Below are 18,351 nucleotides of genomic sequence, written 5' to 3'. Positions count from 1 at the left end.
AGGCAAGTCTTTCCTGATCAATCTGGTTAATTACTATGAAGAGGTAATAAAATAAATGGATGCAAAAAATAACTGACAGAGCTTTTGGTATGGTCCTATACATGAGAGGTCATTGTATAAACTGGAGAGAGCTGTGATTACAGGGATCCTTAGGTGGAGTAGGGGCCAACTCAAGGACAGGGTAGTTATGAATGGGCATACTTTTAAGCAGTGGTGTTTTAGACTAAGAGTGATTAAAATGTTGCCTGAAAAATGGCAACTAAGGCACAATGCTACTAAATGCAAAGCCTTGCATTGGGGGAATAAAACATATGCGTAACCTAGTGACAGGTGGGGGGTAGGAGGAGTTAAAGATGGTGCAGCAAGGGAAAAACTTTCTGTGTAGTATAAATAGGCAACAAGGTATCAATGATTTCTTAATCAGACCTTTTGAAGTAGGGAGCTGGTGTTATTTGGTTTTTAGGAGCATTAGCAACTAAGGCCATATTGCTCCGGGATATGCGGTGGTCATTCCCTGACCTTTCCGCAAACTCCGTATTTGATGGTGACGGGCTCGAACCCCGGTCTAATCAAGAAACGGGTGCTACGCACTGCTGCTCCTTCCCACCTGGCTACGGAGGCGCCGAAGTAGGGAGCAGGACCAGCTCCCTACTTCAGTATAGTAAGAGTTTTCAAGTATTTCTCTGTACATTTAAATATCCCCAACCATATCATGCTGGAATGTAGCACACTGTCTTTATATAAAAACAGAGCTTGGCATAACAGCATTCAGTAGTATTCTGCACCATAAATAATGGTCTGGAGACATGACCCAACCAAGTTCCAGTGGGGGGATGATTGTCGGGGCATATTAGTGGAGGCAACTACCTTGTGTCCCTGTACAACCAGAGTTCGTGTTTATCAAGAACTAACAGTGGAAGAACCACCAGCCAGAGGTGCCATGCAAGCCTACACTGTTGACCAAATGGGGTGAGGTGGAGCAAGTGTGCAGTCCAGAAGAACAGAACAGATGTGTTATTGAATGATCAGTGGAACAACTGACCAAACAATTCATGGGAGCAGCACAACCCATTTAAACATGGGCCTTGCATCAGACACTAGCATGGTTGGGCAGTAGCAGCCAGTGGCCCTTCACAAGAAACTGTACTTATAGTAGGAATGGAGGCAGTGCTATTGAACAGTGGATGACCGGAAATTGACTACTTGGTCCAATGAATTGAGTTTCCAATTGCACCATGAGGCAGATGGATGTGGCATAGTCAACAAGGGATTATACCCTTCTGCATGAAAGGAATTGTACCCTTTTATTGTATAAATAAATTAACTTTTGCAATTTAATTTGTTTATACAGTCAAACCTGATATCTTTATAATTACTTAAAATATTTCCTTTTGGCAACCTTGATACCATTACAGTTGAATTTTTCCATGTGGTCTTAAGATTGCAGGTGGATTTTGTTTCTATTACAGTTTCCCTTTTAGTGTTTGGAACAACTTTAGTAACACCCCCCCCCCCCTTTTCCAACTAGCAGTATCCTTGAATCCTTAATAGCTCCTGAATGGCATTAGCAAAAAAAAAAAAAAAAACCTTGCACCTCCTCTGTTTAAGTGAATAGTCTTTACAAAATAAGTCCCATCTACCAAGGCTAACGATGCGGAGAAAATCTCCCTGTAAGCCTAAGACTTTAAAATCCAGAGTTAAGAATTTTGTCCAATCTAACTTTTTCACATGACCTTATATTTCATAACCAATTTATTCGTTTGTGTAAGCTTTAAATCATTAGTACCCACATGTATTACCATGCACCCACTGGTACCATTACAAGGTAAACTCAATGAGGGGCTCTTGTTACATTTTCAATTTTTTCACCCAGTAGACATACTCTAGGTTGCATGCGTCTGTCTTTCTTACAGAATATATTCCTCGTCGCCCTTATAACTGAGTTCCAATTAAGACTCCACCTCCTACAGAACCAAAGTATTCAGTACCAGCTGATCCATTCTGAAGTGTGCTATCCAACATAGCACTTAACACTCAAGTCTCTGACAAGTCTCCAGATTGAGTTTTGCGTAACAACTCACTTCCTCAGAGACTCAATCATATCTAACAGAGTTTTGAATTCGGTTTGTCACACTCCTGACTTCTTGCACAAAAAATGACTCTCCATTGGCTAGCAAAAGCTCAGCATATATCAGAGTTAGAGACAAAATATCCATAGTTGGGACCCCTAGATAAAATAAAGGTAATTAATTACCTTTTGACCCATAGATAAAGGTAATTAAAATAGTAATTACTAAGTAGCCATACACAGGGCCCTAGAAAAAATAACCATATATTAGTCCCTATGCTATGCTCAAAATACGAATTTGAGGCTATTTTGATTTAAAAAATGGCATAATGACTGTAGTATGTATTGCAGTTTAAAGCAGCATTTCCAACCTATGGTCAGTCGACCACTTGTCTCGTAAATGTTTTCATACAATACAGCTGTTTTTTAACGTACATCGCATATTTTGCTGAAATTTTATAGTATATAATAACCATTATTATATAATTGAAAAGGGCCATAAACTACATAAGCAGGTAACTGCCTCTGTTAAACATTGACAAAATAAGCAGAAAAGGGTAAGTGAGTCAAGTGGATTGCCAAACACAAAAGATTGGGAAATGCTAGTTTAAAGAAGTGCTTACACATGTCTAATTACAAAAGATAAGCTACTTAATGAAACAGAGGCCAGGGACTGTCAAGAGTCCTGCCTTAGACAATTCTCTTATTCAAACCAGTTATCTGACTAGGTATAAATTTGGTCTGCAACGTCTAAAATATAATAAGCATTCAGTTCAAAATTTTCAGGTATTTATTATAACCACCACTTATTTAAATTCAATGCTGAATTCTATTTGATAAAATTAGAAATATGATTTCATCTGTGTCATCAAATCATTGTCCACAAATATTCTGTCATTGAATTCAGCAAATGGAAGTCAGAGGGTTGTATCTCTTGTCACCATGTTTACAAACAGCTGTTCTCCATGATCTTTAAACATTGCTAACAGATTGGTGCAGACCTCCATCTTACTTCCAACTTTGTCAATTCAGTGAATTCCAAATCACTTTTGGAATTCATTTAGCACATTTTTTCCAAATGACTAAATCATTTTGATGACTGGTGTGACACTGTGTCCACATTACATTTGTTGAACAATATTCTTGCTAGAAACTTGTCTATACTCATAAGAATTACATTTTACACCTATTTTTGGTTCTCATCTGTCACTGCAGTAGAAGGTGTTCTAGACTGCTGCAGTAACCTGGAAGATTTTTGGCCATTCCTTCCTTCCTGCTTTAATTTTTTTATCCATTTTGACATTAACTGGCTTGTTGTCACACATGAAAGTCAACAGCATTACATCCAAATGCTCGAATTCAATAACAGCTCTTCAACATCCATAGTTAATGGTCATAGACATAAAAAGAAAAAATACGCATAAGCTTATTTACTTTAAGTATGCAAAGTTTCTTTTAAAAAATACAAATCATTAATACATAATTGATGGGTTAGGAAGCATTACACTTTCAGTATGACCCTCGTAACCTGCTGAATTTATAATTCTTTAGTGGAAATCATCAAAGGATACAGGTTTCAAAAGTTCAATTTAAATATTTAAAGTGGGCCATCTTCAGTGAAATAATTAACACTGTTGCTTATTTGTAAAAAAAAACTAGATAAAATTCAAAGAAACTTTTATGTTATACAAAATCCTGAGTTACACACACACACAATATGAAAATTTAAAACTGGCATACTGAAAACATCTCAATTACATAAACCATACCATACAGTGGGAGTCATACTAAGAAACAGCAATGTCACTCAAATATTACTTGCTTGCATTTAAATTAAAAATAATAGAGCAATATCTACTATAAATATTTACTATAGTTCTTTGTGTGAGTCCCAATAAACTATCTTGCACAATTCAATAAAAAAAAAAAAAAAAACACCATTCACTCGAAATGTGGTACAAAAACTTTAATAATCAACTGTTCCTAATAGACATGAAAACAGTCCAGGTAAAAATATTTGTGATATAATGTATCAGACAGTTATACTTCGTGAAACTTTTCATTTAGTGTCGAAGAAGATTAAGATTGAAAGAACTTGAATAAATCAGTTTGTATCTTTCTTGGACAACTAAAGGCAGGATTGTAAAACAGATAACTGAGTATTTTTTTCAACATGGTGGGCGATTTAGCATAACTACTTGATAATATTCTCAGACAATTCCATATATATATATATATATATGTTGCATTCAAACACATTTAAATAAATGGGTACACACACACATATATATCCCCCCCCCCCACAAGATAATATTCTTATTATTACTTGTGCAACTACAATATGTGATTGATGTACCTATCAAAAATATGGGTTTCCTACATAAAACATGCTTGGGATAATTAATTTACAGCTTCAATTTATCTCCAAAATAGAATACCATGGTTTATATACAGAAATATATTTTACACTGCTTAATCCATTCAATGGATTTCTAATTGAACTGGGATGAAAGTATGGGGATACAATTCTTCAAGGAACACACTATTGTAAACAAAAAATAAATAAATATTATAAAAATCAACAAAAATAAATATCACATTTTTTTTCTCTTGGCATTATGTCTATAAAGAATAAGCAGACCTGGAGAACAACAACAAAATTATATCGATTCATTTGCTCATTCCTTATATTACAAACTATTTAGCATGGTTATGATACTGTACATTTACTAAATATATTAATAAATAAATCTGTGCATTTCCTCCAAGAAATTCTTAAATTAAATATAAAAGTGGATTATCAGTTCAATAAAAACTGGCAGAATTCATGATAGTTATAATTACTTAGCCATTAATGATTATTAGCAACAAAAAGGAGATATTACCAAATTAATCATATTTATACAAATTAAGGTGTAGTCTGATATGTACTACCCACACATTCACAACATCAACACTATCATCATCATCTAACTGAGTCTAACAGTAATATAGTTAGTTTAACAAACATTCAACATGTTTAATATACAACTGTATAGAACGTTTAACATCACTGAATGCACTTCAAGAACATGAACCAAACATTAAGAATGATTATTCCTTACACTCAAGAAAACTTCAAGAAACTGACTCCTTTCCTCACTACTGAAAAATCGGACATAAAGTGTATCATTTTTCTCAAAGTCAATCAGCAGCCAATAGCCCCAAATCTCAAATTCATATTCTGAGCATCTTCTGGTGGCAGCACACTCTTTTGCTAAGTTTTCTCCCTCTTTATCTAAAGATGTATTGCTGCTTCTGATGTCAGTCAAGCTTTTCCTTTCACTGCCACATTTCATGTGTATGTTTTTAACATTACTTTTAACTGGTACAGCTAAGCATATCTGGAATAATGGATACGTAATGCTCTCTAAACCAGACAACTGTGATGGAAACAGTATTTCTTCCATAAGCATGATGTGAGACAAAGTTACAAGCAAATAATGAATAGCATTGGTCTGACTGCAGTTTGCTCCTTGCAATCTTGAAACTGAAATTCTTTGGCAAAAAAGGATCTGAGATTCTAGATTGGATTCTGCAATTTGTGGACAGGGTAGTATATCTTCTATAACAAGCTTTTCTTGGTTAAAAGGTCCAGATCTAGGTGACACTGCTAACTTGTACATACTACCTAGTTGAGCAACAAATGAACGTATAGTGGTACTATTATTCATCAGAAAAATATAAGTCTGAACTCCTGCTACAGAACCAACCTTAAACTCTACATAGGAGTTGTAGGCCCCTATAGATGCTGAAAGAACACTAGCTGGTGATATGGATACTAAAAGACACAGATGAGGCAGTGAAGAGTGCTTGAAATTTGTGTCAGGTGTTTTAGGGTCTGGTTCTACTTTGAGAATTGCAATGCTAAATGATGTTAGTATTATGCATGCTCCAGTCTTGGAACTTACAGTGCCCTGGCTCATCATTACTGCTGCCCATGTAACTTTTGATGTATCATATTCACCGGTAGCCAAAATGTCGTCACCACGGTATGAAACGTCATCTAATGATGTCTGGCATTCATTAACCAAAAACTCTCCAAGATACAGCCTGAACTGGTCATTTCCTAGGTCTAAGCTGGTAAGCCAATCTGGAAGAACAAGATCAGCACCTCTTGCCTTTGATGAAACATCTGCTTCGTGGGGCCAACATAACTCTGCATTTTCCGCTTGTTCCTGAGAAGGATGGCTGATCTCATGATCAGATTTACCAGATGTCTTTATAGTGCAGTCGTCTGATTCTGGTAGCCCATCTGTAGACTGAAAATATACATAAAAATATGTAAAAAATTACAGTTCAAGGATGGCAACATACTTAAGCTACCACCTCCACTTCAAAAACACCCTCCCTCCCCAGAAAGTACAAAGATCCTGCAAAGTTTCTTGCAGGTTATGCAGTGCCATTCAAAAATTTAATTAAAACAATTTAGCAGGATTATCTTTTTAATTTTAAAATTAAGGCAGTTGGCCTTTTAAGGTAATTATGTGCAAGTTTTTAATGTTTCCAGTTATGCACAGTAATTTGTCTTTGAAAAGTTCCTACTGGCCGAAAATCTTCATCAGCAAATTTTTCTTACAAAAAAAAAAATAAATAAATAAATAATTAAACAAATAAAACAAGATCAATTGCCTGTCTTGACACAAAAGCACTACTTCAGTTACAAGTATATCTTACAAAAATGGAAAATACACAATCAAATATAAATTCAGGGATCTATTTGGTTTTTATTGTTATCTATTGTTATTTGGTTTTTAGGAGCATTAGCAACTAAGGCCATATTGCTCCAGGGATATGCAGTAGCCATTCCCTGACCTTTCTGCATCCTCTGTATTTGGTGGTCACGGGCTTGAACCCCGGTCTGATCAAGAAGCGTGTGCTAAACACTGCTGCTCCTGGCTACGGAGGTGCCCCACAGACAAACGTAGTAACAAAAAAGACTAGCATCATAAAATGAATTAGATGTCTAGGAAAACATGAAAACACTAACTTTAGAAGAGATAGATAGTTTCAGCAAGATCTTTTGGGAAGTACTTACTTTTGTAAGTTCCCAAAGGCCTTAAAAGCAGTTACAGAAGTATAGCTAGTGCTTTCAAAGTTAATAAAAATTAGCATTAATAGTGGCATATGATACAGAAAGCAAGCTTATGCAGCATCAGAAAAAAAAAAAAAAAAAAAAAAACAATTACCACACTTCCCATTTCACCTATTCATTCTCTCCAAAGGTTTGCCTAGTTCTTCCTTGAATTCATTAAAGCTATCAACTTCCACAACAACAGATGGAAGTTTATTCCTGTAATCAACTACTCACTGGTTAAAGACAAATTTCTGCATATCTATTCTGCAACTGTCTTTCCTCAATTTGAATTTATACTCCCTCAAGTAACCTGGGCAAGAGGAAGAACCAACTTCAATGAGCTTGCTCAAACCATTCAAAGCCTTAAACCCTCAATCAGATCACCTTGCAGGTGCCCAGTCTCAAAACGCTGCTGTTATTTGGTTTTTTAGGAGCATTAGCAACTAAGGCCATATTGCTCCAGGGATATGCGGTCGGTGGTCATTCCCTGACCTTTTCGCATCCTCCGTATTCGGTGGTCACTGGCTCAAACCCTCAAAACGCTGCAATTTGAAGAACTAAAGCATTTCTTGGTAAGAACACCCTTTCGTTCCCCTTACCAATCTCATTGCCCTTCTCTGTATTTATTCCAGCAGTTCTACAGCCTTCCTAAAATGAGACCTCCAGATCTGTATACAGTACTCAAGGTGTGGCTTGACCATCCCAGTACTCAAGGTGGGGCCTCCTTATCCCTGCTAGCAAAATTCCCGTATTTTATTGACAAGACCTAATGAGCTGTCCTGGCAGCCTGTCTGCACTATTCAGAGAACTTCATATCTGATTGCACAATCACCAGTAGGTCTTTTTCATTCTCCACTACTCCGCGTGTACTACCACACAAGTGCAAATTATTGTGTAAATGCAATAATTTGCACTTGTCAAAGTTAAACTTCAGTTGCCACCTCTCTCTCAACTCATCTGCCTAACTTTTCTAGACCCTGTTGCAGTACCATACTGTAATTACTAAGCCTTCCAACCTTTGTATCATCTGCAAACTTGGATATTAAGCCTAATATACCTTCATCAACATTATTGATAAATATAGAAAACAACAATGAGCCCAACACAGAACCCAGGGAATTCTGCTAATAACATTAGTCTACAAAGAGCAGTGTCCATCGATTACTACTCTCTATCTTCTCCCACTCAACCATTCCTTTATCCATAGAAGCAACTTTCCCTTAATGCCACTCTGCACTCCAATTTGTACAGCAGTTTTTTGTTTTTTATGTGCAACAGTATCAAAAGCTTTCCCGAAATCCAAGTATATGGTATCAAAATTATTTTTTGCATCCAGTTCCTTTGTGACCACATCGTAGTATCCTATCAAATTAGTCAGACAAGATCTGTGTGTGAACTATAAGTGCAGTCTTGTCTGGATGATCCTGCATTACATCTTTAACCATGACTCTATTTTTCCATGGAACAGAAGTTAAACTAACAGGTCTTTATTACTCGTGTCACCCTTCAATCCCTCTTTATAAATTGGGGATACATTTGCACATCTCCATCTGTGGGGACCTCCTCTGAATCCAAGGATGCTCTCATAATTATGGCCAAGGATTTGCTGACTTCCTTTGCTACCTCCTTTAATATAATTGGTTAGATCCCATCCACCCCAGGTGCCTTTCTTATGTTTAACTTCAACAAGCTCTTCCACTTTTCTCTCAGTTATTACAAAGTCATTTAGCTCCTTGTTAGAGTTTGATAAACTTCTGGCCTCCACTTCCCTAGAAAATTCCTCATATGTGAATGTAGATGCAAAATATTCAATCAGTTTGTCAGCTATCTGCGCAGGATCATCAACAGTTGAACCATCGATATCAAGTGGACCAATCTGAATCCATACCCTTCCTTCTACAGTTTACATAAGTAATATAAAATAGAATAAAAATTCTTATATAAAGAAATTATTCATTCATTCCCTATATCTCATCAGGAACCACAATGCTATAATGAATTAAAAACCCAAGGGGCACATGTTTCAATAACCTTTATATCCTGCCATAGGGCTCAGATGAGGAACTGTGGTTGTCTGCTATGAAAACCAACCTTAATCACAATATTTAAGAACGAAGTGGAGAACTTAGGAACTAAAGATGCACCATACCATTAAATAACTCAAGATATCTGACGAGGCTACTAGTGACGGTGGTGTTCAAAGCCGCTAAGTGTATTTTTCTTATTTATTGATTTGAAATTGTTTTTCTAAAACTTTTGATTTAAATTTAGTAGAATAACATTATTTTGTGATTTTTTGATTGATTTGGTGTATTTGTTCTTTACTCGGCCTTGTAAAAGTATCGGTAAGGGTTTCCACGTGTTCGTAACTACCGTTCGTAACTACCGCTACCGTTAGTAACTTTCCCGCCATTGTGATACCGTACTAGATATACCGTAGGTTATATACCGTACTAGATAGCATTAGTTGAACTTCGTTAGCAGTTAAATTGTACGTTTAAATAAATACATATAACAACTTAGATTACAAACGTAATATAATTAATAACATAACATAATTAATTAATAAATTAATAGAATCATGACTCAGACCAGAGCAGCAAAGCAAAAGGCTCAAGCTAATGGAAGTGCTGTGGCTCAGAGCAGAACTGAGGGGGGCAGTTGTCCTCTGACTCACAGCCTTATAAAATGCACTGTTTGCTTGATGTTTGCAGAGCAATCGGGTATGGGACATGATACTGCCAAGGGGGATGTCTTTGTGTGTGCGCGATGCAAGGAGTGTATCGATATCAGGCAACAACTCGGCGTTCTTGTGGGCCTATATGAGAGCTTGAAGGACAGGGTGGATGCCCTCGAAGAAACTAAATTGAGGGGCCCATCAAGCTCTCAGCTGCCCACATCAACGCCAGAGCTTGCACTTGGGCATCGCGTGACACAGAGACAACCCCTAAGGCAGAATGCACTGGTCCCAAAGGAACTAGTAGTTGTTGGTGACTCTATTGTCAGGGAAACAGGGAACATGCTTTGTAAAAAAGATAGGTGGAACAGGACCAGGGTATGTCTGCCAGGGGCAAAGGTTGATGATGTTGTAGAGCGAATATCATCTTTTAAGGGCACAAAAGGTGATATAGTTGTACACGTTGGCACTAATAATATTAAGAGTAGGAGACCGGCAGAATTACTTAACAAGTACAGGTCACTGTTGAACAAAAGCCGAGAATTAGGGTTGAATTTGAAAGTGTCTGCAATTCTGCCCAGACACGATAGGAGGGAGTATATGATGAGAGCCTTGTCGATCAATTCGGCCCTGGAAAGATTGTGCAAGGCTCAAGGGGTAGAATTTTTTTCAGCCTGGACTGTACTTGTTAACAGGAGAGATTGCTTCTACAGGGATGGGATACACTTAAATAGAAAGGGTGCAAGAATATTTGCTGATGCTATCGAGGCAGTGTTAGGTGGGTCGGAAAACTGCTAGCTTGGGGGGAGACAAAGACCAATAGATTGACAGTAGCCACTGGCAGAGGTGAAAGAGATTCTTGCACTGCTTCTATTAGAATGAGCAGAAGCCTGAAAAACAAGATGCATGGTATTTCAGAGACTGCTGGGAGCCATTGCGGTACAAGTAAACACATGGGTTGTGTTAGGGTAGCTAAGAATAGAAACAGGTGCAGGTATACTTGCGTGTACACCAATGCTAGGAGTTTAGTAAATAAATTTGATGAATTTGAGGTATTGCTCAAAACATCGAAGGCAGATATTGTTGGGATATCAGAGACGTGGTGTCACACAGATATAAGGGATGCAGAACTGCAATTTGGGGAGTACAACGTCTACAGAAAGGATAGACAGGATAGGAAGGGGGGGGAGGGGTTATGCTATTAGTTAAGAAACACATAAAAACCAAGGAAGTGAAGCCAGTCGACATCGCTGGACAGTGCAGTGTGGAGTCAGTTTGGTGTGACATAAACATTGGGAGATCAAAATTGAGAGTAGGAGTGTGCTATAGGCCTAATGACTCTGATGAGTATAATAAGGAACTGTACAGGGAAATAGAGTGGGCCAGTAAATCAGAGTGTCTTATAATGGGAGATTTTAATTTCCCAGATATTGACTGGAATTTGGGGGCTGGTTACTCACACACTAGCAGGGCTTTTGTGGATTTATTGGATGATTGTTTTCTACATCAGCATGTTCGGGAGGCAACTAGAGGGAGTAATACTCTTGATTTGATTATCAGCAGTGATTCTTCATGCATTAAGAATCTGCAGATAAATGAACTACTAGGTGGCAGTGCTCACAGTGTGCTGAAGTGGGATTTACTCAAAGAGGTAACTACCATTAGGGGTAAAGGGAAGGGTTATTGCTTCCGTAAAGGCGACTACGATGGACTGAGACAGTATTTAAATTCTATACAGTGGGACCAACTGATGATGTTACCAACAGCAAATTCAAAATGGGAAGCATTCAAAGAACTTATCTTGGAAGCTACTAGGCTTTACATACCAACTAAGAAATATTGTTCAAGGTTTAGGCCAAAATGGATGTCAGATGAACTAATGAGGCATATGGCAGAGAAGAAAAATGCATGGGATACATACAAATTAAAACATGACACAGAAGCCTATGACAGATACAAGTTGATATGCAACCAAGTTACAAAGGAGGTTAGGCAGGCGAAGGCAGATTACGAGAAATCCTTGGCAAGGGATGCAAAGAAAAACAGCAAAGAGTTCTTTACTTATGTAAACTCTAGAAGGAAGGGGATGAATCAGATTGGTCCACTTGATATTGATGGGTCAAGTGTTGATGATCCTGCTCAGGTAGCCAACAAACTAAATGAATATTTTGCATCGACATTCACACATGAGAAGTTATTCAGCGAGGGGAATGCCAGAGGTGTATTCAACTCTAGCAGTAAGCTACAGAATCTTGAAATAACTGGGAGTAAAGTGGAGGAGAAACTGTTGAAGATAAACACAAGAAAGGCACCCGGGATCTATCCAGTTATATTAAAGGAGGCAGCAAAGGAAGTAAGCAAACCCTTAGCCATAATTATGAGAGCTTCCTTGGACTCAGGGGAGGTACCCATAGACTGGAAATGTGCAAATGTGACCCCAATTCACAAAGGAGGATCAAAGGCTGACACAAGTAATTATAGACCTGTGAGCTTAACTTCTGTTCCAGGAAAATTAATGGAGGCACTGGTTAAAGAAGCACTGCAGGATCATTTAGACAAGACTTCAGTTATAGCTCAGACACAGCATGGTTTTGTTAAGGGGAAGTCTTGCCTGACAAACTTGATTGGATACAGGGAATAACTTTGATATTATATACTAGGATCTTAGAAAGGCTTTTGATACTGTTGCACATGGAAGACTGCTACACAAATTGGAGCAGTGTGACATTGGAGGCAAATTGCTGCTATGGATAAAGGTGTGGTTGAGGGGGAGAAGACAGTTTGTTATTTGGTTTTTAGGAGCATTAGCAACTAAGGCCATATTGCTCCGGGATATGCGGTGGTCATTCCCTGACCTTTCCGCATCTTCCGTATTTGGTGGTGACGGGCTCGAACCCGGTCTAATCAAGAAGCTTGTGCTACGCACTGCTGCTGCTGCTGCTCCTTCCCACCTGGCTACGGAGGCGCCTGGGAGAAGACAGAGAGTGGTAATCAATGGACACTGCTCATTGTGGACTGATGTTATTAGTGGAGTCCCTCAGGGCTCAGTGTTGGGTCCATTATTGTTTTCTGTATTTATAAATGATATTGATGATGGTATATCCGGCTTAATGTCCAAGTTTGTAGACGATACAAAGGTTGGCAGGGTTGTCAAGGACACTACGGACACTATGCTGCTGCAACAGGATCTGGAAAGGTTGAGCAGATGGGCTGAGAGGTGGCAAATGAAGTTTAACATTGACAAATGTAAAGTACTACACATGGGAAACAGCAACCCCAGAGCAACGTATCAACTCTGTGGTACTACACTGACAGTGGTAGAGAATGAAAGGTACTTGGGGGTGGTTGTGCAGGCAGATATGAAGTTCTCTGAGCAGTGCAGACGGGCTGCAAGAGTAGCTCATGGAGTATTGTCAATGATATACAGGAATTTTTCCAGCAGGGATAAGGAGGTGATCATTCCATTGTATAAGGCGATGGTCAGGCCACACCTAGAGTACTGTATACAGGTCTGGAGGCCTCATTTCAAGAAGGATGTAGAGCTGCTGGAACGAGTACAGAGAAGGGCAACAAGATTAGTGAATGGAACAAAGGGGTGCTCTTACGAAGAAAGGCTTAAGTTTTGCAAATTACAGTGTCTGGAGACTAGGCACCAGCGAGGTGATCTGATAGAGGTGTATAAAGCCTTGAATGGTTTAAGCATGCTCAATGCTGATGGGATTCTTCCTCTAGCTCAGAAAAATCACCTGAGAGGGCATAAATTCAAATTGAGGAATGACAGATGTAGGATAGACGTGCGGAAATTTGCCTTTAGCCAGCGGGTGGTTGGTTGGTGGAACAGACTTCCATCCCTTGTGGTGGAGGTTGATAGCCTAAATAAGTTTAAGGCTCAGCTGGACAGGTATTTTGAACGAACAGAGGGGTGAAGTGGAAGTGGGTGTTTTTTTTTTTTTTTTTTTTTTTGGCTGATGCTGCATAAGCTTGCTTTCTTGCATCAAATGCCTCTACTAATGCTAATGCTAATAATGCTCCTCTTGTTGAAAGTTAACGTAGAATGTTGGAACAGATATATCTTGTCAAACAGAACTAATTATGGGGGGGGGAGTGAAATAACTAAACAACCTAATAAAAGAATGTGAGACTTGGATATTATATCAAACCGGCCTAGACAGAAAAACTGGGAGTAATGAAAATTATCAGCTGTTCAATAAAAAAAAAAAAAAAAAAAAAGAATATTATTAATGAATTAAATAAATAAACCTGTAATAAAAGACATGTGGATGTGCATATTACATTATAAGCTAAATAGAATACTTAGAACTTGGGGGAGGGGAATGATATACCAGAACACAATAGCTATGACTGATTTGTAAAACAGAACTGAACACAAGGCTCTCATTGTCCATCAGGACAGCTTTGATCTTTTCTATTGATACCTAGGTAATAGCTCATACAATTTGTAATTCATTAATATAAATGTTCAACTACAAAAGAAAAGAAAAGTGCCTGTCTATGGATTATATGCACTAGTACTAAATAAACCTGTAAATGAAAGGAATGTCCATGCCTGTTGAAAAGTACAAACACTGACTGAAGCTTCCAAAAAGGCACTATTAGGAAAGGGAGGTTATTTAATGGTTTAGTTCTATACACTCTTTATTTTGTTTCCCAGTTCTCAACTTGGTAACTACACTGACGTAGTGGATAAATCTGTTCTCTATATTAAAAATTTTCATTCTATTTTATTTTGTTGCATTTTTTTCCAAAATTCAAAAGTGCTAGCTACACAGGAGATAAGACAGTCTCAACAAGCTGTGTGTAATTTCAAAAGTGCTTTCCAAAACTTTTTGGGCAATCATAAATCCTGTGCATTTGACATCCTGAGAGATAGAGTCCATAACCGAGAATTCCCTATGTCACAGCAAACTATTTTCTTTCAATACAACTGCTTTTAATAATCATTTTTGTACTACTAATTTACAAAACAGCTATGGAACATTTATCATATCAGCTTCCAGTGATGATGCCAACTTTTTTTTTGCTAAATCTGGAAAATATTCCTATTTTTAAACATAAAATTTAAAAATAAAGAGACACACTATGAGTAATGAAGAAGCAATAGCTGGTATCTATTTCATGAATATACCACTATGATAAATTACTTGAAAGTAAATATATTTTAAATTAAATATGCAGGGTGTAAGAACAAAACTGTGCAAGAATAATCCATGGGCCTAAAACAATGAAAAACGTTTCTATAAATATAGGTGCTCTGATACTTTCTAACAGATATAGGAGATATTACATTCAAAGTAATGCCTACAATAATGCATGGTAAACAAACAAACAAAACATTACTTTAAGGTTAAGGAAATAAACAGAAAACAATATGTAACATTTTTTTTTTTTTTTTTTTTATGTGAACCCCAAACACGAGAGGTATTAGAACCTATAGTACTTAATACCGTGCTTGGGTTGGAGGTTGAGAAGACGAAAGAAGATATTTGTTGACATTGGACTTGAACTTCTGTAGATTGTAATATTCAGGAAATACGTATGAAGGAAGGTTGTTCCAGAAAACGGAAGTTGAATGAATAAATGAGGAAGATGAAAAGTTGGTTCTGTGGGTTTGAAGTTGGACAGTAAATGGATGTTGGCTAGTGACGGCACGTGTTTGGACTGTTTTGAAAGAGAGAGCGGGAATTATGGAAGCCAGTTCAGAAGAACAGTGCCCATGGAAGTATCTGTAGAAGAGGCATGCAGCAGAAACAGTACGTCTATGAGAAAGCGAGTGGAGAGACTCTGTTAGAGATGAATCATTAATTAACCTAACTGCCCTCTTCTGAATGGAATCAAGAAGCCTGAGAGAGGTTTTGGGGGTACCACCCCAGATGTGGGAACAATATTCCATGGCAGGGCGGATTTGCAATTTATACAGAGTGAGCAGCTGTTTGGAAGAAAAGTAACGCCGAGAGCAAAAGAGAAAACCAAGTTTTTTAGATGCAGAGGAAGCAATATTTGTAATGTGCTTGTGCCAAGAGAGATTAGAAGTCAGGGTAATCCCCAAAAGAGATATATCATTTTGCCTAGAAATCGGAGTGTCACTAAAGATAAGCATAGGAGCAGAAGAATCCTTTTTTGCGAGATATAAGACAAGACTGAGTTTTAGAATGGTTGAAATCAACTAAGTTGTCTTTGCCCCACTGGAGAATTACCTGAAGATCGACATTTAAGGAATTGGTAGCAGATTTTTGAGAAGTTGAAGCTGATTGAGCAGGACAAGGTTTCTCAAAATGGAAAGTGGAATGCAATGTGCTATCATCGGCAAAACTATGGACAGGATTTCCAGTCAATGGAAGGAGGTCATTAATATACAAGAGGAAAAGAGTGGGGGAAAGAACTGAACCTTGGGGGACACAGGCATTAGTGGAGAAGTTAGAAGACAGAGAGCCATCTACCATCACCCTCAGTGAGCGATCATAGAGAAAACTGGATAACCAATTACTAAAAACAGTTGGCAAACCATAAGATGGAAGCTTGTTTAGAAGACCTTTATGCCAAACACGATCAAAAGCCTTTGAGATGTCAAGAGTAACTACTTATGTTTCACCGAACCTTTCCATTAAATTAGTCCATAAATGGGTAACATAAGCCAGAATATCACCAGTGGATCGACACTGACGGAATCCATACTGGCGATCGTTGATCAGACAGAAGGTTTCTAGGTAGTTTAAGAGTTGGCGGTTAATTGATTTCTCCATTACTTTAGAAAGAGTAGAAGTAATTGCAATGGGACGATAATTGGATGAGAGGGATTTGTCACCCTTTTTAGGAACTGGCTGGATATGAGCAAATTTCCAAGCAGAAGGAAAAACACCTTTGGAATAAGAAAGTGAAAAAAGGCAGCAAAGAATAGGAGTAAGTTCAGGAGCACAGGTTTTGAGAACAAGTGGAGAAATACCATCGAGGACCTGGAGCTTTCTTAGCATCAAGATTCATCAAAATCCTTCTGACATCCTTTTGATGGAAGACCACAGGAGGCATTGAATGGAGTGTGTTGGGAATGGTGGGAGGTGTTTTACCAAGATCATTAATACATGAGCTGGAAGGAAAATGGGATGCTAGCAGGTCAGCTTTATCCTTGGCTGAAGTGACAACAGAACCATCTGGTTTGGACAGAGGTGGGAGCAGAGATGGGCAAAAGTTGCGGCCAATAGCTTTGGCAAGAGACCAGAATGCTCGGCTACCATTAGGGCAAGAAGCAAGTTTTCTACTCTTAGCCTGTTCAAACTCTAGTTTGGACTGATTAATAACTGCTTTACAATTGTCACGAGCTTTGGTGTAGGCAGAGAATGAAACTGAAGAATTAAAAACAAGCCAATTACGACATGCAACATTCTTCTCTTGAACAGCCTTCGCACATTTATTGGAAAACCAAGGTTTAGATAAAGGATGAGATTTTAAAGTGGAGTGTGGGATAAAGGATTCCATTCCTGCAAGAATAATTTCACTGACACGATCTGAGCAAACATTGACATCAGAAGTTTTGAAACAGTAATCCGACCAAGGAAAAGAAGAAAAGAAGTCTCGCAGGTCATCCCATTTTGCATTCTTGTAATGCCAAACATGACTAATGAATGGAATGAATTGATACTCATCAAGAGAAACAAGGTAGAAAGTGGTTTACTTAGAGGTTAATCTGAATTTTGAAAGTACATTTTGCACTATTATGTATCCCATCTCCTCCTTTTACAAACACGTGTAGATCTATGACTCTGATCATCTGTCACATTTTTGTCAGAAGTTCAGTGTTAGTAGTATTTAGTATTTTTATTAGTTTTAAACTCAGCAAAATGTTTTTAAATGAAGAATACACAGATATAATGCTAATTTTTGATAAAATAGAGTAGCAACCAGACATTCATGCTACAACTGGGTTCCCAAAACAACAGCTGCTCGATACACAAACATTTTACTTTGTCAATTAATGACTGTGAGAAAGGTGTCAAAGTATCTTTGACCTTGACAAGTTCATGGCATTTGGTGTTATCACCTTATGGCTCATTTGTAGAATCATAATCTCTGTGAAACAAAATGATCTTGCAACAAGCACATATGCAGGATCATTTTGTTTTTGGATACAAAATTAATAATAACTGAAGCAGTTACTATTATTTTTGGAGAATTATTTTTGTGCAGTTGAACCATAAGGTTTAACTGCACAGTAGGTTTGTGCATTACAGGGCACTGGTACATTTATACTAGGGTGGTTTATGAATATTTGAGCAACTCTCAATGGTGGACTGGGAAAGATGAACCTGCACTTCAGCCACAAATATCTCCCAACCTCAATCCCATGCATTAGTTTTTTGGAGACACTTAAAATCTCATGTTTACATACCATATTTTTATAACCAAGACGACATGAAATTGTGGCATTTCGAACATTACTCTACGTTATTATTTTGGTTTATGAAAAAGATACATATT

At 37.8% G+C, this 18,351-nt stretch overlaps 1 protein-coding gene across 1 annotated transcript in view; it reads right to left on the bottom strand.

Moving 5' to 3' along the window:
- Positions 1-4,930: 4,930 nt before the first annotated feature.
- The window catches only part of LOC150088916 (uncharacterized), a 135,205-nt gene continuing 121,784 nt past the window's right edge, over positions 4,931-18,351 (bottom strand). The window contains exon 13 of the mRNA XM_090370358.1: positions 4,931-6,369. Within this exon, the coding sequence (XP_090226484.1) occupies positions 5,152-6,369 (1,218 nt within the window). The 3' untranslated portion in view covers positions 4,931-5,151. The remainder of the gene's footprint in view (positions 6,370-18,351) is intronic.

The sequence above is a fragment of the Mastigoproctus giganteus genome, chromosome 3, assembly GCF_048544385.1.
Source record: "Mastigoproctus giganteus isolate SK-2022 chromosome 3, ASM4854438v1, whole genome shotgun sequence".
Lineage (NCBI taxonomy): Eukaryota > Metazoa > Arthropoda > Arachnida > Uropygi > Thelyphonidae > Mastigoproctus > Mastigoproctus giganteus.
The sequence above is the reverse complement of the archived record's forward strand: the minus strand, read 5'-3'. Positions and strand labels throughout refer to the sequence as shown.